The sequence below is a fragment of the Ascaphus truei genome, chromosome 10 (assembly GCF_040206685.1).
Source record: "Ascaphus truei isolate aAscTru1 chromosome 10, aAscTru1.hap1, whole genome shotgun sequence".
NCBI classification, from domain to species: domain Eukaryota; kingdom Metazoa; phylum Chordata; class Amphibia; order Anura; family Ascaphidae; genus Ascaphus; species Ascaphus truei.
In genome coordinates this window covers 26,468,798-26,496,531 of record NC_134492.1, presented here as the reverse complement: position 1 = coordinate 26,496,531, position 27,734 = coordinate 26,468,798, and the positions used below count along the sequence as shown (strand labels likewise).

The following is a 27,734-nucleotide window of genomic DNA, read 5'->3' as shown; positions in this document are numbered from 1 at the left end:
AGCACATATGTAACTATCTCAACACTTGCTGTCAAACTCATTAAAAAAATATCTTATTAGTTTCAACTCACTGAGCTGCGATAAGGGGCATCGAACCTCAATCCTGCATTAACTGCGGTTTAATGACAGTTAACCCAGGATTGAACTCCGATACCCCTCATTGAAGCTCAGTGAATTCTAGCCCAAGAAGGCTTCTGATGACCATAACAGATGGCTTACTACACGACAAAATATTGCATCCAAAATATATTTTACCACGCACTTCATTGGAGGACATTAACATCGTTCTTTTCCAATCAGCTCCAGAAAAAGTTGCTGGTACTAGAACCATTTCTTCATTGGGCGCTATTTTTTATATGAGAGAGGATACTCTCTATAAATATCCACCTTGCACTTCCTACCTGCGTCTAGTAAGTAGGGCATCTATTCAATCCAGCGGATTGCCATTGGAAGTTTTCATTACGATATATATTATTGTGGCCACTTTGTATTGTTACAATATCTGTTTTTTATACTATTTTTAATAAATGTACTTTCCCTTTTTTTCACTCACCTGTTATTTTCACCTATTTTCTCTGAGGCTATCTGCTAGCACCATATTTGTGCTATCACAAACCCCAAACAGTATTATGCTATATGTTATTTTTCTTTCATTTCATGCACTGGAAATCCATCTACATTGAAATTCGATTGGCACGACCGGGACATTTGTCTTCAACCAAACATCTAACTGTTGTATATTACATCTGTGTGATATTTGTCACACCACACCGAGACTTTAATGTTAGGCGCCGAATATATTCTCTTTCATTTTGCACAGTTTCTATCTGACATAGGTAGTCAGTCTTATATCTATTTTTTGTCAGCCGCCCTTCACTAATTTATTGTGATTATTTAGGTTATTCACTAAGTATATATATTTCATTTGTTAGTGCTCCATTATCTTTTTTGCACTTTATTTATATAGCATTTTTCTCCCAAAACATTTAAGGTTATAATGAGACCAAACTCAAGGAAATAAATAAAACAGGATGGGACGGTACTGTGGCTATTAAATGCCGGACAGGTTGTGGTTCATTAATTAAATGTCTGGGTAAACAGGTAGGTCTTGAGACTATGTATAGATTTCTGGAGACGGGGGCTCCCAAAATGTACGAGGCAGACAGTTCCAGAGAGTGGGAGCAGCGTGGCTAACAGCTCGGGCCCCACAGAAAGTTAAGGAGATTCTGGGAACTGTTAGAAGTCCTTCACCTGCAGATCAAAGTGAATAAATGCGAGTGTAGGGAACTGGAAGCTCTCAGATAGCTGAGATCCTGGTGATGTAGTGCTTTGAATGTCAACAAACCCAATCTTTAAATAAATTCGCCATTTCACAGGCAGCCAGTGCAAAGGACGGAGAACAGGTGTCATGTGGCTAGAACGGGTCTGGTTAGTTAACAACCTGGACGCAGCATTCTGCACCAGCTGCAGGCGGCGCTGCTCTTTTTCCAGAAGACCCAGGTAGAGTGAATTGCAGTAGCCCAGGCGTGAGGACACAAAGGCATGGACAAGCGTAGTAAGATCCTCTGGGGGGATCAAGTGCTTAATCCTGGCTATGTTCTTTAGGTGGAAGAATGACGAATTGATCACAACTGACATATATATATATATATATATATATATATATATCCCTTCTATCTCCCTATGGTGACATCACTGGTCACAAGACCTGCAAGCAAGTGGCAATTGCTTCTGCACAGTCATCCAACATCACATGATGGGGAGGAGCAGTACCAGAGTGATCCCACCCGGTTAACCCATTAAGGCCATTAACCCCTTACATTACTTAGTAATCCCCAGAGGGGACTACACAGTTTTAAAGGATTTTAGGATTCTGTGTAATAACAAATATGTATATAATAATCTAACACCTGGTGAAAATGAAGGACAACTAATAATAATACACATATAATTATTTAGGACAGATTATTTTAAAGAAGCTTATAGATTCCTTGTTGAGGATATTTGTTATATTCAGTAAAATCATTGACGTACTTCAGAATATCACAAGCTTTACTTGAATCAATCAATGGAGGAATCCAAGAGGGTTTTTTTTTTTTAATGTATTTTTAATTTTATCACCTAGGATTGAAGCAGAGGGTCTCCAGAGCTGTTATTGTACACACAGAACGTACTATGGTCCAGATCCACAGAACTCCATTATCTCAGTGCTAACAATGAGTTATCAAAATCATTAATGCACACAACGCACATCCACAAAGCTAATTATATAAAAAAAAGAAAAACAGCCTTTTAATATTCCATTTGCATAGGCTTAACAGCATGTTACGTTAGCTTCAAATAACATGACTTGCGGTAAGTCTGCGCTACCTCAAGGTGGCGTTACTCTGTCCAGAGACTGAAACATGCGTTTTCCTGGAGAGAGGGTGAGGGTCAGGGAGAGAGACACCTGTGCCGAAAATGAAGCACACCTTAGATACCTGGAATATATGCTTATTTAAGTCATTTAAATATACTTTGCATCTCCATATTAGCATATATATCAGTTATCTCAGGTGTACTCCTTTTTGTGCACAGGTGTCTGTCCACGTGTTGTATAAAGGTGTGTTTGGGGTGGGATATAAGTGACTTGGGACTCCACCCAATAAGTAGTAACTCCAGTATGTGTGAACTAACTAAAGTTAACTAGAATGAATCTCTGCGTCGAGTCGTTGTTAGAGGGAACACCTCTTTTGCATATCGTTAGCCCTAACGACTTGTACAGTATGCTGTACATAACAAAATGCATTTTCCATCTGAAAACGGCTCTTACCACTGCGTTATTGAGCTTTGAAAATACATGCTAGCACTTAACGAGGTGTTAACTTAGGTCAATGCCTCATTACGTCAATAATAGACCCCTGTGAATGTGGGCCTCAGGGTTTAGAGGCAATCAAATATTTTTTAAATAGAGATGAGTGTATCCCTTTTATTCAAAATTATTTTTTTTTAACCACTATTCATTTTATACTTGGATACAACTATGTTTTACTTAAATAGGGACTTTTACCTTCTGACTTGGGCGCCGAGCTTCCGGGACCAGATTTGCCCCTAGTTATGTATATTTATTCATGAGATATTAGGAGGATTTCCACTATCAGACCTACTGTATAACGTCTTTGGGGCAAAACTGGTCCCCTATGGCCATTTCATTGATTATATTTTAATAATTGGGAGGGGAAATAACTCCAGTCTTTTAAAGTAACTTATTTTCTCATTTTAAAAAGGAATGATGTGGGATCGGTTTTCACTCACAAGATTCATTCTCACGCTACTGAATTTTTGATTCTCATTTTATCAGTAGGGGAGAATACGGATATCCATACTGACATTTGTCTCAAACGAGTAGCCTACTTAGACGCATAAGCAATAACTATCCCTCCTTGGTTGCACGATATTCCCTTTGGACAATTCAATAGATTGTGCAGGAATTGTTCATCAGAAGCCAGTTTCGATAAACAGACTTTCCAATCATTTTTGCTTTAAAAGGACAATATTATTTTAGTAAAAAGCTAAACATATGAAAAATGTATTGACACCCTGCAAATTGAAGACAGATAATTTATCTATATATAATATTTCAAATTCGTTACCATCTATACCTTGGTGACATTTTAAACCTGAGAGAAATGTCCATACTACATCATTATACACTTAGTAATAAGAAAGAATTTACTTTTTACACCAATGGTAGCACATTTCAGGCCAAATGGTTTATTAACTGTAATACCACATTTGTTGTATATGTTGATTTGTAGTTGTGGATTACAGTACAGGCAGCATAAAATAAGCATTGAGAGAGTTTTTTTCTTCTTCTCCAGGGTGTATTCAAACACTTCAGTACCTATTACAACAAAGACCTAAGACATACAAATTATAGATCTTGAACATATCCTACATGAAATGACAAGTGGTCAGAAAGCACTACAATCTATTTTAGGCCAAATAATATCCAAAAAGGTACACACGGAATCAAAGGACCCCTGAATCCTTCTGAAGTTTAAATAATAGCATTTGTGTGATCCTCAAGCCGTACAAGAAATATAGATACACAGCAAGGTTTGTTCATTCGGATTCATCTTATTTTGAAACAAATAGAAATTACAGTGACTTTACTTTCCATAAAAGTATTCATTAATAGTCACTTGTGCATTGCTTATACAGTACATAGGTAAAAACAATATTTAGCAATCAGATATGTTTTAAGTATTACGGTGGCAATTAAAGGTCTTGTCAATTGTCAGAAGAGATGTACCTCAATATAAAGAGATTGTGTGCCATAGCGCAAATCAGTATGTCAATTTTTTTATATGGTAAAAATAAGAATCGTACTCACAAGTGTACGATATATACACGAGTCTCACAACAATATAGACATCGTAGGTAAGTGTTATCCTCGCCGCCTCCGTCCCTTCAGTGACGCCGATGGTCTGGGGAGCTTCCCCCAGCGGTGAGCTTCCTCGTCCGTGTCGCCGTAGGCTCCGTCATGTCACAACCAGTCTCGCGTGAGGTTACTTCCGGGTTTCCCTCTGATGCTGAATAACGCATCTGTGAGTGCTCTGAGGCATATCTACTATATATTTCTGAAAGCGTCGTATGTGGCTATGTCTGTATGTGTCTCCCTGTGTCCCTCCCTGTGTCCCTAGCGGCAATCCCATTGGACCTTGGGCCAGGCCAACGAGATTGCTCCCTTGGGCCGCCCGCCCCCGCACACCTCTGATTGGCCTGAGGCAGAGTGACGGGCCAAAGGACACACACACACACACACACACACCCTCACACACACACACACCCCTCTGTCCCCCCCCCCCCCATCACGTGCGCCGCCCTTAACCGGCTCCCGGACGGAGGGGAAGCGCGGCCCTCCTGCCCCTGCCGCCAACTGCAGGTTCCTCCCCCCTCGCTCTCAACCGGCTCCCGGAAACATGGAGGGTAAGCGCGGCACGGCCCTCCTACTCCAACCGCCAACGCTCCCTTACCTCCCCAGCGCTACCTTAACTCCCCGGCGCTCCCTTAACTCCCCGGCGCTACCTTAACTTGCCGGCGCTACCTTAACTCCCCGGCGCTCCCTTAACTCCCCGGCGCTACCTTAACTCCCCGGCGCTCCCTTAACTCTCCAGCGCTACCTTAACTCCCCGCCCACTGGGGGGGCCAAGCAGCTTCCTCGGATCTCTGTGTGTGTGTGTGTGTGGACATTTTACTCCTGCCAACAATTTGTGCCTCACTTTCATGCCCTACCCCTGCCCTTCCCCACCCCCCCTACCCCTGCCCTTCACCCCCCCTACCCCTGCCCTTCACCCCACCCCTGACTTCATCCCCCCCTACCCGTGCCCTTCACCCCCCCTACCCTTGCCCTTCACCCCCCTACCCTTGCTCTTCACCCCCCCTGCCCTTCACCCCCCCTACCCTTTACCCCCCCTACCCCTGCCCTTCACCCCCCCTACCCCTGCCCTTCACCCCCCCTCTACCCTTCACCCCCCCTACCCCTGCCCTTCACCCCCCCTGCCCTTCACCCCCCTGCCCTTCACCCCCCCTGCCCTTCACCCCCATGCCCTTCACTCCCCCCTGCCCTTCACCCTCCCCCTGCCCTTCACCCCCCCTACCCCTGCCCTTCACCCCCCCTACCCCTGCCCTTCACCCCCCCCACCCCTGCCCTTCACCCCCCCTACCCCTGCCCTTCACCCCCCCCCTACCCCTGCCCTTCACCCCCCTACCCCTGCCCTTCACCCCCCAACCCCTGTCCTTCACCCCCCCGCTGCCCCTGCCCTTCACCACCCCTACCCCTGCCCTTCACCCCACCCCTACCCCTGCCCTTCACCCCACCCCTACCCTTCACCCCCCACCCCTACCCCTGCCCTTCATCCCCCACCCCTACCCCTGCCCTTCACCCCCACCCCTACCCCTGCCCTTCACACCCAGCCCTACCCCTGCCCTTCACCCCCCCTACCCCTGCCCTTCACCCCCCTACCCCTTCCCTTCACCCCCCTATGCCTGCCCTTCACCCCCCACCCCTGCCCTTCACCCATGCCCTTCACCCCTGCCCTTCACCCCCCCACCCCTGCCTTCACCAACCCCACCCCTGCCCATCACCCCTGCCCTTCACCCCCCCACCCCTGCCCTTCACCCCCCCCACCCCTGCCCTTCACCACCGCCCCTACCCCTGCCATTCACCCCTGCCCTTCACCCCCCCACCACTCACACACACACTGACTGACACACACACTGACTGAAACACACACACTGACTGACACACACACACACTGACTGACACACACACTGACTGACAAACACACACTGACTGGCGCGCGCGCGCGCACACACACACACACACACACACACACACACACACACACAGTGACTGACGCACGCACACACACACTGACTGACTGCCGCACGCACACACTGACTGACGCGCACACAAACACTGACTGCCACACACACACACTGACTGAGGCGCACACGCACGCACACACTGACTGAGGCACACACACACACACGCACACACTGACTGTGTGTGTGTGCGTCAGTCAGTCTGTGTGTGTTTGTGTTTCTGCGTCAGACTCACTGATGCGCGCGCGCACACACAGTGACTGACTGACGCACACACAATGACTGACGCACACACACTGCATGAAGCTGTAAAGGGAGACAAACAGAGCTGTAAAGGAGGGAGGGGGGGGACTGGATTGATGTGAATGGGGGACAAACAGAGAGAGGGGGGAGGAGAGAGGAAAGAGAGAGGAGCGGGAACATTACATCCCGGGCAACGCCGGGTCTCTCAGCTAGTATATATATATATATATATATATATAACACTCCATGCCCGGCTCCTAGGGAGTTTACATCAAATGTCTCTTCACTTGGCTTGCTCAGATTCCCTTGTCAGGGTGCAGGATTCGTGCAGGCCGGGTGTTGGTAATGTAATGATGAGCACCAGGAACTTTATTCATACAAACAGCATCTTTATTAATCACCGACGATAAACTCTCATTTACACGGCACACATTACTTCATGTATAGTATCATCCCTGTTCTCTTTACTGTATGTGCTGTCTGTATCCTCTTCTGCTCTGCCCCCCCACCCCCCCGTGTGCCTGCCCTAGTGCTCGGGCCCCCCCCCCCTCTCCAGTGACCCGGTGTCAAATGACCCCACAGCGTAATTTGACACATGTTACCATGATGATACATCACATGACTCTGTTGTCATGGTGACGTGACCAGAAGCCGGCTGAATTATGGTAGGTTGAGGTTGCAGAGGCCTTGCATGGTCCCCAGGCATTTAATTTAAATTCCTAGGGGAAGAGCACAGGGTCTCTGCACCCGCGGTGCCCCCACAGAAAAATCCCACGCCCCCCCCCCCCCCCCAGTTTGCACACCCCTGATCTAAAGGATCCCTCTGGTTTCTAGCTTTGATAGTGCTTCATCTCTCTTGGGCCCCTGTCAGGCCTTGTTACTATGCTGTCTGTGGTCAGTACCCCCGTCACAGGTACTGAATGCCATCAAGTGGCCTTCTGTGTGAGAGTCGGCTACGGACCCTTTTATGGGGCTATTCCAACCATGCCTTGGGGCTGCAGTTTGAGGAGCCCCCTCTGGGCATTTGCAGTCTCTCTGTAAATCTGCAGATTAGTGTGGAGCCATTCCTAGGAACACTATCTAAACAGGGCACTGTCCCTAACTAGAAAACAACAAAAGGTATCCTTACCTTATCCTACACATATCTACAGTATAAAACGACATATGGCTCCTCTTTAACTAACTCCTGGGACCTGACCTTCTAGAAGCCTCTCCCCTCCATATATATCCTGCAATGACATCACTTTCACTAGGCAGAAGAGGGCGGGGCTATGATTCTGCCTAGTCACCCAGCACCATGTGATGAGTAAGGGGAATTATTCTGTGTGGGCTCACACAGTTAACCCCTTAGAACCATAGTAATCCCAAAGGGGGTTACACACACACACACACACACACACACATACACACACACACACACACACACACACACACACACACACACACACACACACACACACACACATATATAACATATATATATATACACACACAAATAAGAATAGTTCTATTTCATTAGTTGTAGAGTCAACATGAGTCATACTTATCCGTCTGCGTATTTTCCCGAGGAACTGACTTGCGAAACGCATTGGCAGGAGCCTCTTCAGAGTGTGGAAGTCCCCTTCTAATCCGGCGATATCAAAGTGAAGCATCTGCAGCTGAACCGGTCAGTAAGGAGATTGAGACCTGACACATGCACCAATGCGGTCCACACATTCCCTTATATGTGTGAAAGCGATCTGCTGACCTGGCTTTTACATTTTGGCTATTAAAACAGAGTTACGCTATGGGCATTTTGCGCTTTCTTCTTTTCTGTCTTTTCCCCACACAGTATTCACTCTGCATGTGACACCTTGACAGAGGTCCGTGTTGGGACCGAAACATCGATGTCAATAAATAAAAGTTTTATAGTTTTGCAAAAGCCTACAGAGGGCTGGCCTTCCATGGCAGGATTATTTTCTTCATTGATATCCCCTGCGGGGTGTATCCGTGCAGCCGAGGCAGTCTCCAAATTATGATGCGAGTGCTCCTACCTCTTTCTATTTCACTCTGCATGTTACAGCTCGCTCTTTGCATACACAACAGATGTCAAAGGGCAGGCTGCCATTGGTGGAAGAGCTACTGGAACTAGAGAAGTGCCAAGGTCTTTAAGTTTGCGTTGTACACATTTGTTTACATTTTCATGAAAGTTTACATTCCTTAAAGCTACACCAGTTTAATAATTTTTGTCAGAATTTTGCCACTTTTTTCCAGAATTGAGCACAAATGGCAAGAAATTACAGTATATAGAAGACCACGTGTCCTTGACTTTGTGGCAAATTTTTTTTTTTGCGGGCTGATAGTTTTGTTATATTAAGGTAAAAATAGACAGATTAGCTACATGAAATGGTTCACATGAACCCAAATCTTTCTTAAGCAGCAATCATGCCATTGTAACTACTCCTTTTTCTGGGTCGGGGGGGGGGGAGGGGGTGCAGAATTTATTACTTTTAGCTCCCGGACCTCCCTCTTCCCGAGATTGTTACTGGCATTAATTCTGGCATTTAAATGACCGGAAGCCACAACTGTTGACTATGCAGCATTCTATTGACTCACAGGACCTGCGATATTTAAACAACCATTTGTTTTCCCCTGGAGAGGGACTTCAACACCAATACTTTGACCAGTACGTATATTGAGAACCTGAGGTCCCTGGAGGTACATGCAGTAATACAGTTCCCATGTAAAGAACAAAATGGTAGGTGGTGGGAGGAAACCCTCCCAAAATCGAGTAGGGGGGATTGCTGCTTCGAGTAAAGCACCTGCTCGACAAGTTACTTTTGTAAACGTTCCTAAAGTAGTCTCAGTTCTGCCCCTTTCAGATCTGCGTTCCTTTTCTGTGCTACTTTGCTTTCTTTTTATTAGAGTGGTTTCATATTTTTGGTGCTGTTTCTAGTCTGCGTCAGAACTTAAAGCATGATCACCTGCACCCAGAAATGATCACCCAGTCCTGGCCTAAAGAAAAGGTAGGGAAAAAACCCAGATCGATCATTGTTTTTTGGTTACATGAATGAATTGCCGTTGAATGGGAATAGTAACAGTTACAAGCTCTCTATGTGAGGGTAGTGTTTATTTTCTTTCAAGCAGACCTTCATTAGGCTGTGATTAAACCAGAAAACGCACGCGGCGTCGCCCAGAGCGATGCAGCACCGCACCAAAACAAAGAGTTTGCATCCCCGCAAAGTGCTTATACCTACCGCCACTGTCGCGGCGCTTGCTACGCAATGCGGCAGACAGTAGAAGATTTTTCCCCCAAACAAAATTCTGGTTGCGATTGCCACGTCACGTGACGCAGCCGTCCAATCAAAGAACAGATGTCAGCCTTGTCTCCTCTGCAGTCGCGCGTGAAGACAAATGTGCTTGCGCAAATTTGTGTTGCAAATGTGACATCACAGATGCGCGCGCATTGCAGTTCCTCTGTATAATCGCAGCCTAAAGATACAAGCTTTGATGGCTGTGTTGCTTGTGTGAGGTTTTCCTCTCCATTCAAAGGCTAACAGGAATTTTACTAAGGTTACTTACAACATGCTCTTGTTCAGCCCATCGACGGAATGTGTTACACTGACCTCTACTGCTTGATGGGGTTGTTACACGTTATTACGATAAATATATTGGATTATTGTAACCAAGAGAAAGGGCGTTATTTATTGTACTGTGATTATGCTAATCAGAGCACTATTGCACAGAAACTACAACTGAATCCCTAATCTGCACTATAGCAGTTTAAGGAATAACCTCCAAGTCATGCAGGTCTTTCTAAGCCTATTTCTGTCTTTAACAAAGTGGTGTGTATGACCTTCACATATATTAGTGTAAAACACCCCCCTAAAGGGTTACTAGCCGTGTTAGTGTATGCTAGGTCCCACCCTGGCTTGCTATAGGAATCCAGATGTCATGCAGCCTCGGGGAGAGTAGATACCCATGTTCTTAATGGGATAGTATAGTCCAGGCCCCTTACTTTATTATGTTAGACAAGCATAGTAAGCCTGTCAGTTAGGATCCATAAGGAAGACTAAGGGTGTCCAGTAGAGTTGCTAAGTGAACGGGATGCGACAGAGAGCCTCAGTAATGAGGAGTCCTGGATGCCGGCGGATCAGCTCTAACCGCAGATCTGCATTGACTTTCCTCCCAGACTGAAGTGAAAGTGGCAATTACCATAAAGCCAAGGTACCGGGTTACATATACAGGACCCTCTAGGATCCCCAATTGGCCTATTATTACCAAGATAATGAGGAGAGATGTACCAAACCAACAAGGAGGGGGGCCCAGGTCTTAGCACAGTGAAGAAGCAAGACGTGTACCTCCGTTCAAGTGTTAAAGGAGCAATCCAAGACGCCAAATTTTTTTCTTCTACGTTTTTATTTTTTATATGTATATATAGAATTGAAGCAGGTTGTCTCCAGAGCTGAATCCCAGCCCTGGGGACCCCCTACTTCCGGTAATACTTTCCTCTGAAGTAGGTGCCAGTAGCTGCTCTGGCTCATCAAGCAGGACTTTCAAGTTTGAAGCTCCTACGTCACAAGTGCCAGTAGGAAGCTGCACTGATGACATCACGGCTTCCTATTGGCCTGCGGGCCGGGGAATATCTGAAGAGCGGGCACATTGTGAACCCTGGTAGCTGAGGAGAGTAGCTACCAACGCCTAATTCACAGGTAAGTATCTCAGGAAGCAAAGGGTCCCCAGAACTGACATTAATGGGTTTCAGCTCCGGAAACCCCCTGCTTCAATCCTATATTTTAAAGATTTGCCACCGTGGATTGCCTCTTTAAGAGTGGGCACTGGTGTTAGAACGTATTCATGTATGTCTGATGTAAAATATAGTGCAACGTTGTCACAATATGAATGAGCGGTCCCTGTGTTTGGGGACACGAATAAATCATAGTTGTACTATAAACGTTCCTGGTGCCCATTATAATACAACCTTGCTGCCTCATAACTGCCTGAATTCAGCACCCTGAGTCAGGGTAAACCATGCGGAGTAGCCACATACATATAACACCAATGGAAATAAAGAAAAGTGCACAGCAAATATGTTCCAATTCATACAGTGATAGGCAATGCTTGCTATCTTATCTCAGTATAAGAATAATAACACCCAAAAGCAAAGTGATGTGAATCAAACATATGTGACAAAGGAGCTGTGGGGTATTCAGGACCCTAAATGTGTATACACACAAACATCTGCAGCTGTTTGTTAGAGATGGCTCAACATCTCTCAAATGCTAGAGAAAAAGAAAGAAAACAGCGCACAACGCTCATAGTGAAGTAAAGTTTAGTCATAAAAATTGATCAGTAAAAGGGTAAGTATTAGGCATACATCAACGTAGTTCTTTAAAACATTTCATGTAGCTAAGACAGCCTGTGTGGTGACGTCAGAGTCTGCTGCGAGTAACACTGCCGTGCACGAGTCTCTACCGGGAAAGATTCCTTCTACACCGCTGAGACCCGCCTGCTGACTGCCTACCCACCCCCCCCCCCCCAAAAAAAGATCAGCTGTATCACTACCAACTTAACGGGAGATTCAACGGTGTCGGATGTCCGCCTGCTTCCAGTGTGGTGACCCATTTCTTAGCTACATGAAATGTTTATAGAACTACCTTGATGTACGCCTAATACTTACCCTTTTACTGATCAATTTTGATATGACTAAACTGGTACTATCCCGGTCAAACCGGTATGTATGGTCACCTTACATACTGTACAGTATCCAAAGTAAAATCAAAAGCAGCTACAAGGACTCAATATACTCATTTGCATGTCTTTACCCAGAATCCTTGTCTGCAGTTCCTTGCAACCAGCCTGCTTAGAACAATGGGGATACACTTTAGGGAATAGTGGAAGACATTTAACTGCACTTGTGAGTTTCTTATATTTGTAACAATTAGAAAATTGTATTTATTCATGCAACAAAAAAAATCTACCGATATTTTTCAAATTACATTTTTGATGCGTTCTCTTAAAAACTAGGAAAAGTGGAATATGTCATAGTACAACAATTAACTGACAATATGATTTTGTACTCATTATTATGTGATTTTGTGTCATGATTAACTCCAACTCATTGCTACAACATGGCGGTCACTTTTATAGCAAACGATCGGTGCCAAAGATTGCCAAACAAGATCTCAATGTTATTTCCAATTATATCTATGTTGGCACAAAACATTGTGCTCAGTGATCATTTGCCGGAGCCCATTTTTAAAAATGAAAGTAAAAGTGAATTCACCAGTCCTGTCTTATACACAAGAATGTTGTCTTATACACAAGAATGTTGATTGCTCTGCAGAAAAAAACTTTCACAAAATATATCATTGGTGACCTTTAATTGCCTTAAACGAGCTTTTAATTGGGATTTATTGATTAAGTAAATGACAGCATCTGAGTTTGCAATCTATAAAGCTTATTACTCTTTAATATACACACTTACGGTTTTAATTACTATTACCAACATTGATTACAATTAATTTGGGTGATGTTGAGCTAATGAAACACCCATAGAATTCTGAGTATTAGTATTTGATTGGCAGTATTATGTTGTGGAATAAGTAGCTGAAAGCAAGCCTAGAAAATACCATTATAGTTTTCGCTGACACACTTAAAGCAACAGTCAGTTTTAGTCACTGACAATCACTTACCTGAAATAATCAGCACTTATGAGTTTGTCTTTTAATTAAATGCTTCCCTTCTAAATATATATTGTATATCATTTTTATGTTTTTCACTTTTACATGTTGTTGTTATTTTGATATATATTGCCAGGAAATTCTTCTTCTGACTGAGCTGTGAAGACAGCAGAAAATGAAATAATTTCTTTATTTAAAGAGGGACTCTTTATGTATTAACACTGACATTGTTATCTAATAATAATAATATGTTCTTGTATAACGCTGTTGGTTTTACGCAGCGCTTTACAGAGACATTTTGCAGGCACAGGTCCCTGCCCCGTGGAGCTTACAATCTATGTTTTTTTGGTGCCTGAGGCACAGGGAGATAAAGTGACTTGCCCAAGGAGCCAACACCGGGAATTGAACCAGCCAGTGTCTTTACTCTGAGCCACTCCTCCCATCTCCAATGTGATTGGCCATTGGAAAAGCAGCAGCTGTAGTATAATAATATATCCTATGCATTGTATGCACTTCCTTTACTTGCTTGGTATCTGGGGAAGAAGCTGCCAATTGCTATTTTAGCCAAATGAGGGCAAACATTTGCTTTATTTATCAAAGTCTCCCTGCTGGAAAAGTGTTTTCAGGACCAAGTGAAGTCAAATAAAAACTGTATCAGATTGATCAAAATTGGACTCTTTTTCTTGTGATAATTCTGGGAGACTCTTTTGTTCAAACTGAAAAGAGGGAGATTGCTCCTTTTAGAATGTGCTAGATCTTAAGGCACAAACAAATATACTTATTTGTACAATAAATAATCCAGCTTTACCTAAGAACTGTGGCTGAATAGAGTATCTGGTTGACGTCTTAGTGCAGAAGACGGCGCGAACTACGTAGCTCTCACCGAAAACCAACACTAGGACGCCAATGCTTTTGTGTATAGTGTTAGCGCGTGCACATGCGTGACGGGGAGGCTGGCGCTTTGCGCTACAAACAAGATTTCCCGCGCGACAGCTGGGTCACGTGAGCGGTTCGCCCACTGAGGGCGAACCAGTGACGTAACGACCACGCCCCCCAGCACGCCTCCCTATCGCCTCTGCCTGCGGGACAGGAAATCTCTCCTGCTGCAGGCGAGCGTGCGCTGCGCCTGAGGAGCGCGGAAGCGGGCACGTTCCACTAGAGCCGAGGCCTTACAAAAATGTACTTCAACTTTGTTGTTGTGAATTCCTGTCCTAAAACAACCGTGATCATCGATAAAGTAAGAACAAGAAAAGCTGATCGCTCAGATGTGAATAAGCTAATCACATCCCAGAGAGTGAGATACAGTATGAGAAGCAGTCATCCATAATACACATGGACAAAGACGTGCAGGGGAGCAGGGGCTTGACAAAGCAAAAGAGAGAAAAAAATCTTTTTTGTATCCAATTTTCAAAAGAAAGGTTATTTTTAAAATAAATGATGTTATTGTCCAAAAAGTAAAACGTTAGAAGTGAGAGAAAGCAGCAGCTCTTCATACAACCTCAGTAATAAGGAGATCTGTCCTGCATCTGAACACTCAGCACTGTGATTCTGTGTTTGCTAAGCTAGGCAATATGATATGGTGATAGAACACAGGAGTAATATGTACTCTCCTACCAACTACTAAGCATTGGCAGGTACACAGGTTAAAAATTAAAAGTTGGCAAACTGTGAAGTTTGTTCAGGAGGTTATGGCGAACTTCGTAAAAATTAAAAAAAAAAATTAAAAATCCAGTTAAAACTTGAGTACTTATTAATTTTGTTGTGTTTGTTGAAAGAGATGGGCGAACTAGTCGAAATCCATTTCCCAGAATTCCGTGGATTGTTTACACCAAATCTTTTCCCTCCCCCCCTCCACCTCTTCACCAAAATCCATGAACGGATGGGGTACTAAAAAAGCCAAGCGGATTCATTCAAATCTGTCATTAGATAAAATCGGATTTGTAAGAATCGGATTTCATATTGAATCCGTAATCCGTTGCCAGACTGTTAAAAATGAGAGACATATAATCCCCTCAAACGTCCCTCCTAATAAATTAAGGAGATATGCTTGTGTTGAAAAGGGAGCGCACCTGAGGTACCCAGCAGGGAGATATGCTAATGCCTATGTAAAACATCCTACACTTCCTAAAACAATTTAGAGTTGATAAGCCTAAAGCACCAACCAAATGACAGGAATGGTGTGAGACCCAACAGGACTAAAACCCACAAGCACCGCTTTGCAAGGTCACAGCTCTATCAGTGTGAGCTAAACCAGCTAATGGGTAGAATCACTGTCACTTCCTACTTTTGAGCTGCTCACACATGTGGCTAATTTAGCTCTACAAACTGGAGAAAGTGATTCCGCTGGCTTCCCAAAGCACACAAAGTATATTGGTTTGACAAGTCTAAGGCACCTTATGAGGAATGGGGTATGGTGTCAGACCCAACAGGATCATAAGATGAACCCACCCAACTTCTATTCTTCAGGACAACAGCTCTAGCAGTGTGAGTAAACCAGCTGACGGCTAGCACCACTGTCACAGTATACTTAGTTCTGAGATCTATTTCTCATTGAGTGCTCACACCTGTACAAAGCACCTTAGCATCTTCTGGAATAGAGAAGCATACAGTATCTAATCAGCAGTCTTCTGCCATGAGACCCCTTCTGGCGCGAGAAGACACCTTACAGTCCATTTATTTGAATAAACTGTCATGTATTCCAGCACCAGATGTGCTTTATGGCAGAACACTGCTTAGTAAATATGGCCGGGTACCTTAGGAGTGCTCCCTTTTCAGCACAGGCATAACTCCCTAATTTATTTGGAGGGATATTTGAGGGGATATATATATACAACTGGAAACGCTACTGTATTGAAAGTCTCTCTTTTTAACAATTCAGATTCCTCTCTGTCTTTGAAAAAAAAAACAATCTGAAATGGCGCATTGGTGTTTTTGAGACCAAAATCCGCGGACCAAAAGGCACCAGCCGACCCGAGGCAGACCCAAATCCGCACGTGTTTTTGCTCATCTCTCTTTTCAGATAGTGTTTTTTTCCTGCAAAAATAATTTCCTCCTTATTTTGGAAATCCAAAACCAAAACCCCAGTGTGCGCCTTTTACTAACAACCTCCGCAGTTTTCTAACCTGAGCACTTATCATTGAGGTCTGCCTTGAGAAATCCATTCCTGTCTTTATAAACGTTGGGCTTTAAACTTTTGGGATGGTTTATCTGACTACATTAAAGTCTTCAGCTCCCTTAGAAAATGCTGCTTTAACCACTTCAGTGGTCTAAGCTTGTTTCCCTTCAGCAACTTTTAAGCTGAGTCCCTGATGTCAGCACTGGCAGCACAGGATGCTGGATACATCTATAACAATCTCTGTCTCGTTGGACAGTATCCCAGAACATGAATAAGCAAGAGATCTACATCTTAATGTATCTTTCCTGGTACAGTGTATGTAAATAATCAAACACACCGTGCCATTCAGCACTGACTGCTTGATACAAATACTTAAAATGAAAATAGCAAGCAGAGTAAGATCAGGGTTAGCTTGTGCAATACAATGTGTGTATGAAAGCACAGCACAGGCAACAGTGCTTTCATACCCATGTGTTATTCTTAGATTCAACCATATGTTTCATTGTTGATGCAAAAACTGCAATTTTACGGTGACTATAAAGTGACAGCCAGGGCCATTAAAAATAATGAACTGTTTTCTCTGATAGGCATTTTTACTAATGCACAACAACGGTATGAAACAGATCATTTTGTACAGTATATTTCTTTAGCACATCTCAGAGGTGATATACATTACAGCTCTTTAGTTTTAAAAGATTATTTTTGACTCGCTGCCAAGATGGCAGTTTTTCTCCTGGCGGTTATTTCTGGGTTGTAGAGGGAGAGGGGGGTTGGCCCGGTATTAAAGGGGTTGCACCCATATGGCCACCCCTGACCTCACCAGGGAGGCAAAGGGTTAACTGGACTGCGGTCCAGGAATGTGGCTTACACCTTGTCATGTCAAGAAACTGTATGTTCCCCTGTTCCCATGTTTCATTATAATCCTGTATTTTAATGTTTTAAAGCGCATTTCTGTATCTCCAGTTCTGGAGGTCACAGAGAGTTGATATTTGGCCAATATGTGGAGTCACTGTAGGCATTAAAAACTGGCAAATGTCGACCCACTGAGCCCACCAGAATGGAACTTATTAATATGTGTAGATATTAAAGTGTATATGTATGGTATTTTGGATCTGCTCTGACAATGCAGACTCCATCTGCTATGCTAATAGGTCATGAAGGGCAGCCGGCTGATTGAGCCTAAGCACTGTGATCAAAAGTTAACTGCCTGATTGTTTACACTAAGTACTAATCAACCGACCAAGTACTAATCAACAGACTCTGCCACTCTAATTGTTACCTGACGGTGGAGAATCATCAAACTGGAGTGGTTTGTAAGTGTTATGTCTACACCTACAAACAATGCAGATACTTCATTTGGTAGACTGGTCGTTGCCCCTGATTTAATTATGGGGCTACCCATAGAGTCCCAGTACACATGGGCTAATTAGCTGGGGGGCATGGGTTAATCTGTGTCTCCACGTTAGTGATTGGATACAGATAATTGTTCACCAATAGTCTGTATTCAATGTTAAGAATAGGGTTACACAGGTATATAAACTGTGTCAACCCTACAGTTTTTAGTTGTGCTTCTGATTCCACCTGGAATGTCACCGGATTGCTGGAGAATTGGTAGCTGATACTTCTCCATCCCCCATCCCTAAGTAAGTGTTACCTTCTTGCCTGTTAATTGTACTATATTGCTGTGTTCACCTTTTTTAAGGAATAAATATATTTTATTATATCTAAGCCTCGTTCAGTTCAACCCAGATATTTGGTGTTCATTATATCTTGTCATAAGCTACCGTGACATGGGTGTTTTGAGGGGTTTATAGCATTATTCATATTAAAAAGATGTCTATACTTTTTTCTTATTAGCAGGAAAATATTTGTATTATTGTGTATATATTGTTAGCTTCTTATTATGACCACGGGGTCTACATTATGAATATTAGGGGTATGCATCAGACCAAAACACATGCAATTCTGGTTTAAAAATACTTTCCCAGATTTACTGGAAATGCCAGGATTTTTTGCATTGTGCCCTTTAATTGCACCAGTTTTTACCTTGATACTAGAAACAATCAGAACATCCTGATTCCCAGTGTAATTGCCATTCCGTGCTGTTCCTTGTGGCTTTTAATGGAATTTGATGAATCTGGTGCAGGTATTTTTGCCACAGCCGTGCCTTTATTTTGCAGCTGGAAGGCCCTGAGACGCACTGTAAGCACTTTAAACGTGTTAAACAAGTTGGTGACGCTCCATACACCGCCTTTTATTTTGATAGGAGACGTCTCTCCTGATTAGCTTCGTGTTACCTCACATAGAAGCAGAGCTTTGTGGAAGTAAACAGAAGTAGACCTCTGAATAAATGTGGTACCCTTATTTATGTTTACGGGGATATAAATCTATAATTACCAGGTCCTGACTCAATCTATTGTAACTGCTATTTAATGACAAAGAAGTTTGGTTGCCATAGAAATGGGAGCAGTGACGATACCTATAATTTTTCACTCATAGACCTCACACACTGAATTATAGCATTACCATAGTAATTGGCAATTAGTCACCATGAAATAAGCAACAAAATATATCGAAAATGCATCGCACTTTATCACGTGAAGTGAAATGTAAATCACAGGACGGGTGTTTTGTTAGTGGACAGACATGAGATTAAAAAAAGAAAGAGAATTACACGAAGAAAAGTGTGATTTAACCTCTTCACTGTCAGAATGGTGCTGGCAATTAATGACTTTGCCCTAGATCAGGGGTGGCCAACTCCAGTCCTCAAGGATCACCAATAGGTCACGGTTTAAGGATATCCCTGCTTCAGCACAGGTGGTTTGCTTTGCTGAAGCAGGGATATCCTAACAACCTGATGCATTGATGACCCTGGAGGACGGGAGTTGGCCACCCCTGCCCGTGATCATAACATTTCCTATGTTTCTTAGGCCCAAGTCATTAAGAAAACAAAAAATTCTGGACAGCTCCTCGATAATATTAAATATTTATTATAATTGTTCAATGTTTCGGTGGAAACACACCCTTGTCAAGAGTCTTAGGCTGCGTTCATGGTCGGGCAGACCGTGCGGAGGCGTGCGCACGCTGACCGATCAAACTGCCCAAGGCAGTGATCCCTTGCATGCGGGCGTACGTGCGCAGAAGCGGAAGGGAGCGCGCGTTGAGTAAGAAATCAGTTCAAACTGATTTCTTGACGCAACAGGACGGTCACGTGAACCAGTTCCGTGACGTCCATGGTACGCCTCTAGACACGTCCACGGACGGCGTACGTACCATGGCCAGGGAAAGCACCTGCTTTCCCTCAGCCTCCGCGCACCTTCGCACGGCTGAACTTACCATGGATGCAGCCTTAGGGCCAGATCCAAAGAGATCCATTAACTCAGTGCTAATAACGCAAGACTTTATCATAATCAGTATGGGATGTCATTGTACGTGAGCTTAACCACTTATTCACAAACTAATTAAATGCAAAAACAGGGGCTGTTGTATATCTCATTCGAATAGGCTTAATGGCATGTTGCATAAGCACTAGATTGCCTCTTTAACATGGCTCAGTTTAGCCCAATCTTACCTAAAGGTGACATTACTCCCATCCATACCCTGAAATATAGTTTTTGCTAGAGAGGAGGGAGAGAAGCATAATTTTGTAAAGTCCCATGTGACATATAGCTCCTCTCTCTCCTCCCTCCCTCTCTCCTCCCTCCCTCTCTCCTCCCTCCCTCCCTCTCCCCTCCCTCTTCTCTCCCCCCTGCCTCCCTCCCCCCTCCCTCCCCCTCCCTCTCCCCTCCCTCTCCCCTCCCTCCCCCCTCCTACCCCCTCCATCCCTCTCCCCTCCCTCTCCCCTCCCTCGCCCTCCCTCCCATCCCCCTCCCTCCCCATCCCTCCCCCTCCCTTTAGTACAAACAATATAAATATATCTGTCTGTCTTCCAGACTTTATTCTTGGCCACTCTTTGCTCAATGTTGCCTTCAGTTCCTTGTTGTTTTGTAGAAGGGACTCTTCAAAATCAACACAGCCCAGGACCGTGGATGGGTTTGTGCGGTGGAATCATTTCAAGGCCTGGATTAACTAAACCTCAATTAACTGCCCTTAATTGGCATTTAACACCGGGTCGAGCTCTGACACCCCTTACCAAAGTTTAATTAATCTGCCCCAAAATTAGATTAGAACGAGAGAGAGTTATGAAAGACCTGTAAATGTATAAATATACTTGATATTATAAATATTGCTGCACATATATTCTCAGTAAGTAGGGGGTGTCCCCTATACCTCCTTTCTGTTCAGAAGATACACTTTTGTTATAACACTACAGGGAAGCATGTTACTATTTAACCCGTGCGTTTCTGGAGGTAATGCATTGCTCTGAACTGAAGGGACTGATGTTTTTTCATTGTTTGCAAGACATTATGTGAAGGATATTCATCCAAGTCATAAATCTTTGCCAAGTGAATCAGACTTGGGCACTTAAGCATTACTTATTCATTTGCTATATGCTCTCCTTCCAGCTTCTCCTTAACCTTGTCTCATTGTTTTTGTCTTCTGTCTCTCTTACAAATGAAAGTCATCACCAGCAGACTGCTGAGGCTTCACAATAAGGAGGATGGATTGATTTTACTTCTCGTACAGTTGGGATCCACACCACTAAGCATTGTGCTGTGTAGATTGATGTACACACTAAAATGACACACTTTGCATCATATTTGGTTTGAACATATTAGCCAAGTCTGTTCTTTTTGGAAATCTGTACATTGGCATGCAACCTAATTCTACCTAATATTCATCTAAATCCGCCCAGAGGGATTGTAGACAGCTGTCCAGGCTTGAAGAGTTAACTGCCTTAGAACCCGCTCAGGCCCCACTTAGTGGGAGTAGTTTGGGTAAGAATATGAGGGACATCCTCCTGGGCGTGGCTAGGAATAACCAGGAAGAGTAACCAGGTGGTAGGTGTTCTAGGATGCTGCAGCCCTGCAGGCAGGGCTGCCGACAGGGAGAGAGAGCCCGGACAACTATTCCGGGCCTAGCGGCTGCAGCAGGCCCAGCCAGCCAGAGCTGGAAGTTGGGCTCGGCTCAACTTCTGCAACTTCTGCTTCTGGGCCTTTGATTGCTGCCGGACCCCAGTTATTGCTGCTGCTGCAGCCGGTGGGCTTTCTCCACCTTGGGGCCGAAACCTGGAAAGCTTTAAAAATGCTTTATTGACAAGGTATGTTTTTATATGATATGATGTGTTTTTCCAGCCTCTCAAACTTTTCCAGCCCTGAATTAGTGACCCTTTAACTTTGTGCGAACTAGTGTCAGTAGCTCAGTAATCATCTCTATGTTCTAAAGACGCGTCAAGTTGAGTCCTATCTGCCCTCTCAGGTGCACTTTCATATCCAGTGCTTTTGTTGAGGTTTGTGTAGTTTGCCTCTGGGTGAAATTATTTATGTTTTTCCATTCTCCTTGGACGTTCGGCAATCTCATGATCTATGTATGACCTTATCACAAACATCAGAGCTTTAATGGCAAGGCCCCTGGGTCATCATTGGGCAAAATCACTAACCGAATGTCAGAAACATAGTGCTACTACTTTTGTGTTTTGTAAAAGGTTTGGAGTTTTGTTTCCATAGGAGAATTTTTTTAACAGTTTTTTTTAAACCCATTTTATGGGGAACTGCTCCTAACCCATCGTATTATCTGGGTTACAGTCTCCGGGTTTGTGAATGGGCAGGTAGAGAAGTGTGAACCTGCCGATATTCTCTTCACTGGTGATTCAAACAAACTTGTCCCAATTTTTTTTTAATTTATTTATTTTGTAAACCACAATAATTAAAATCAAACCTTTGTCCAAATTGTTTAAAATTCACTATTTGGCCAAATAGCAGCCCTGCAACTTAAAAAATATATATATATATTTTGATTGAGTTTCAAAAAACACAAGTAATCAAAATGATGTGAACATGCAATGCGTATTGACTTTGAGCGTTAAGCAATTTTTAAAAAAATGAACGTTAAACCTTTTTTGACAAAGATAAAGGGCACATTTGCAAAGCTTCACTGCGGCAGTATCTTCTTTAACCAGCAACCCCCCTTTGTTTCTCATTTTTTTTTTTTTTTACCTTATTAGATCTAGGGGGTCAAGCTGAGCTCAACTGTGATGCCCCTATCTCCAGGAACCCCAAAATGCTTGTAAATTGAACGTAACATTTTTGCCTCGTTCTGGCAAAGAACGATAAATATGTCCAACAGGGTCACTAAAAGAAAGCAATAATGTCACCCTCCCCCCCCCCCATCTCTCGATGAGTGGTTGTGCTCTATCTTACCCCCCAGAGCCACCACGGGGGAATATATATATATATATATATATATATATATATATATATATATATATACACAAAAATATTTAGCCCCCGCTGGGTCTTTGATGCATTCTAGGAAATTCAATCACAGCACCTTTCTTTTATTGGATTTCCAGTGGCTTCCACATTGATCCTGAACTTGATTCCCTTCTGTTCTGTAGCCTCCATTCAATCTTATCTCACCGTCCGCATGCTGGCGTTTAAGGCTCTCATCACGGCATCACCTTTTGTGTTGGTGGCAGTTGGCTTTTCACACTGCGCGTTTTTCTTTTTGGAAACCATACCCCTCCGCCCCCCCATTGTGTTAACATTTTCAAGGATGTTAAAACAACATACATCTTTTTCTGAGTATTTTAACCCCCTCACTGTCAGATGACCAAAAAGTATATTGCACCTGAGAGCAGGTTATCGCTGGTGGGGCTATGGCAGTGTTTCCCAACTCCAGCCCTTAGGGAACCCCAACAGGTCAGGTCTTAAGGATATCCCTGCTCCAGCACAGGTGGCTCAATCAGCGGCTCAGTCATTTTGACAGAGTCACCTGTGCTGGAGCAGGGATATCCTTAAGACCTGACCTGTTAGGGTTCCCTGAGAACTGAAGTTGGGAAACACTGGGCTATGGAATTATCTTTCCGTGATGTGTTCAGGGTTTCATTAGGAAGAGGTTTTTCGGTGCTTTGAAGTAAGCAATGTGTATGCTGTAGGGATGATGGATACAGAGTTAAATTGCTGAGTATGAACTTTTCAAATGTGACAACAAGGCATTGCAAGTCCTTCTGTATTTAAATTGTAAATTCACATTCCTTCACTGAGATTGAAACCAACACTAGTGGCAGAGAGAGGAAATCTCTCCTAAAATTGGAACAACTTTCTGTCAGACAGATGGTACTTACTAATAAAGAGGAGGGACTTCCTGTCAAAAGGATGATACTTCCTCATAAAGGGGAGGGACTTGCTGTCAGAAGGATGGTACTTCCTCATAAAAGGGAGGAGCTTCCAGTCAGTGAATGGTACTTCCTCTGAAAAGGGAGGGACTTCCTGCCAGAAGGATGGTACTTCCTCACAAAAGGGAGGAGTTTCCTGTCAGCTGCATGGTACTTACGCACAAAGGGAAGGAGCTTCCTGTCTGATATCACATACTCATAGATTTTCTCTATAGTATAACAGCAAAATCTGCAGATAATAACGCAAATATTAGCTCCTCTATTGACTTCAACCAGGGTACCGTTTAAGCCCCAGTGACATTATAAAATGGTTTGGTACCAGCACAGTGATCGGCAGGCAGTCATCTTTTACAATCCCCCGAAGCTTAAAGTACAATAGAATATAGCCTTGAGACACTACTCTTAAAAATATAAAGGCAGGAATCACTTGACAAAGTATAAAACATCGTGTTCATTTTCCACAAACAAACACATTTTCAAATATAGTGCAGTGGAATCTTTAAATTGATGCATTCATTTTCACAGAGAAGCAAAATACGCAGGTTTCCGTGTCTACAATGTATCTCACTGCTCTGGCTCTACTCTAAACACTGACTCCACCAAGTGGACTATTATAGTAACCGTCATGTTCCATTTACAAAATACCAACTGTTTTTATTTTATTTTTGCAGTCTGATCACATACAGTATTTAGCAATTTTGTATCAGCCAAACTGTCTGCGTCAAATCATGTAAATGTCTATTATTTTCCAATAGAACACAATGTGAGTCAGCGTTGTGCTTTCCAATAATAGTGACACATTGACAAGAATTTAGGCACTTTATTTGAAAGATAATATTTTAGCCATAACCGTCCAACCAAACATACAAACATTTATCAGTGTGTAATTACACGTATTAACACGCTTTCACAGGACTAACAACATGTTTTACATTGACAACTTTCGGGAATGAACTGTTTTTCCCTCGTCAGGTCGGTCGATAACAAAGAATAGACATCACAGATAACACAGGACGTAGACATCAGGGAAAAAGTTAACTTCTGAAAACTTTTCAATGTAAAAAAACGTTGTCAGACCATTCAAAAGAAATCACAAACAACAGAGATGTGGCTTAGTATTGTAAATCGCTTTGAATACACACCCCTTGGGAAGAATAGAGATTAATCCTTGCTGATGTCCAATGTTGTTTATCTAGGTGCTCACTGATGGGTTTTGATCTAAACCGGCACTGGCAGGACCCCTCTCCCTGGGCTCACCCCACGCTGTACGGAGTGAAGCAGCTGATCGTAGAGATGCACAAAAGTCAGGTGAGTGGACTTGCAGCGGCAATCATTATGAGTGTGATTTGTTCAGGCTTCTAGCACTATTGTACAGCAAATTCAAATACTGTTCCACCATTCACATGTCTCCGACAGGTCTGCAACCCTGGCTTTCCCCATTATCTCTTAGCATACAATGATGCCGCTGCAGCCATGGGTTCTGGGTAATGACATGCATATGAACACTCACAGTGTGTCACTCTTGTTAAATATAGACTCATAGCCCTACTAAATATGCTCTGAAGACTTATTCTCTGTCCCGGAGAATGTTCTAATTTCCTTCCATTCTTCAGCTCAAGGAAGCGGCTTCACAGATTATTGAATAGGGAGCATAGAGCTAGCGGAACACAAGAAAGGGTGTCACATACATTACACTCATTGGTCAAGTGCTAATAAAAGAAGTGACTGCAGTCACCTCTGGCAGCAAAGAGGTCAGTGGTCCAGTAATGACAAGAACTGTACAGTAAGTGTAAAAAGGAAGCAATCTTTATTCTGTAAAGAAATAGAATCTTGAAACTTCCCTTTCAGCATTTTGAAGCAGAGGGGCTTTTTTTTTTTTTTTTTTGAACAGCTAGAAAACCCTGTCTTGTTTCTTAAATGGAAATCCTTCAAAATATTTAACATACGGTGCCCTCCGGGCATCTCTTTTAGCTTTGCGGGAGAACGGAATAAAGTTTATTTATTTTTTTCATGACTGTTTGAAATAAAGTTCTATTTAAGCTTTTAAAAAGGAGATGGATTCTGTGTAATATTCCCAGAGAGCTCATGTTCAAGACAAGTTAGGTCTTTGAATCATTAGCCAGGCACACTGATTGATTGAAACATCATATTTTTTCAGGCTGACTTAAATGATGTATGCAGGGCAGTGTCTGTACTGGGTGTTAGGATTATACCCCTCTGCATTTAAAACCTCAATCCCTAGACATTTAAAATGTATATATTTTAGAAATTGAATTTTCTCCTCATCCTAATCATGCACTTGACAGTCAAATCCTTCAGCAGTTTTCAATTTCAGAGAAAACAATTATAATTTTTTTAAGGTTTTTCTTATGTGGGGATATCGTGAATTTACCGATAGATATCCGATAATTTAGCGCAGGGGGGCTCAACTCCAGTTCCCCCCAACAGGTCAGGTTTTCAGAATATCCCAGCTTCTGATTGAGCCACCTATGCTGAAGTAGGGACTGATTGAGCCACCTGTGCTGAAGCAGGGATATCCTGAAAACCTGACTTGTTGGGGGGGGGGGGGGGGGGGGGGGGGGGTGGGGGGGGTGGGCTTGAGGACTGGAGTTGAGCACCCCTGACTTAGCACATTATCTGAAATCTTGAAAACACTGCATCAATCCTTAGATGTGGTATGATGCCTTTCCTATGGATTCTATTAGGTTTTGGGATGAAATCTAAAAAAACAATTTAATTTGCTATTACAATGTTACATACCGCAATGGTTTTGCATTATTAGTAAGACTTCATTCTAGTGGTTATAGATCAAGAAGAACATTAGCAGAACAGAGGTGGTGCAAAGAAGATCAAATAAAGTGATGTATGTTCTGCATTGTAGAAAATGTGAGAAAGGGTGAGTTTTAATCGCACACAGCATTGTCAAAAACATTTACAATGTGTCGGCGTTGTACAGTGCAATGGGTGTAAGGCAGTAGTTTTCTGTGAGACATTATGGAAATTCATGTAGTGTTCCATCTGCAGACACTTGTCTCTGTTGCAGAAGGATTGCATTGTAAATGGTATAGATATCGGAGCAAGTAGTGAGGGAAAGAGGGAGGTAAGGCGTATCCTGCCTAGGGATGAATGTGGTTAAAGAAAGGTGTGAAGAGGAGGGATTTGGGTTTATTGGAAATACACGTAGTTCCACCTGGAGGGATATGGGCGTTTATTAGAGAGGTGGCCTACATCCTTCTTGATACTCAGTGAGCTGTTCAGATACTTCATTGGCAACTATTTAAACTAACTGAGGGGTGGGGGGGGGGGGTGCAGTAAGATTGTACTTTAACACAGGAAACATTCATTGGAGAACAGAATACTGTACACCTTAAATAGAAATAAGACCAATAATGCAGAAGGAAGATTCAGGATAAGATGGAGGGATTAGGAAAAGCAGTAACAAACGTCTTCGAGCTTTGTGCACAAATACTCCTTGTTTAATAACTTTATTTCATATAACGCTTTCCTTCTTATGGGACTCAAAGCGCTTAACAATAACAGCATAGCGCCCGGTACGCAGCACATAGGATTAGATCTGGGTACCTGAGGCACAAGGAGATAAAGTGACTTGCCCAAGGTCACAAGGAGCCGACACCGGGTTCCACTGATTCAAACTCTGTCCTTATTTACAGAGTCAGTGCCTTTACTCTCTGAGCCGCTCCTTCCTGGGAAATTCATTCTCAGCACTAATTGCAATAATGACAAGGAATGATTTGGATATTATAGTCAGGGCACAATGGAAATCAGAATGAACTTCTCCAAGAGAGAAAGATGCGTCGCACAGCACAAAAGTAGATGAAGGCTGATGTGGGTTAAAAAGTAAGCTTTATTGCACAAGGTGCAAGCGAGTCCTGAAACGCGTCAAGAGGACTCGCTAGTTCATTCATATTGCTGCATCAAGCGTCTGCACGCTGAGTTCCTGCTGGCTTGCGGTTTCCTGCACCGAGTCTACCATGACGTCATCAGGAAGTACTATCCAAGCCGCCGGTCAGGTGACCACCCTCCGCGTCCGCGGGTATCGGGTTGGCGG

General features: G+C 43.4%; 1 protein-coding gene across 7 annotated transcripts in view; it reads left to right on the top strand.

Moving 5' to 3' along the window:
- The window catches only part of LOC142503696 (cytosolic carboxypeptidase 6-like), a 1,053,590-nt gene that overhangs the window by 878,080 nt on the left and 147,776 nt on the right, over window positions 1-27,734 (top strand). For all 7 annotated transcript variants that reach the window (XM_075616294.1, XM_075616295.1, XM_075616299.1 and 4 more), the window contains one exon: window positions 24,862-24,973. In XM_075616294.1, the coding sequence (XP_075472409.1) occupies window positions 24,862-24,973 (112 nt within the window). The remainder of the gene's footprint in view (window positions 1-24,861; window positions 24,974-27,734) is intronic.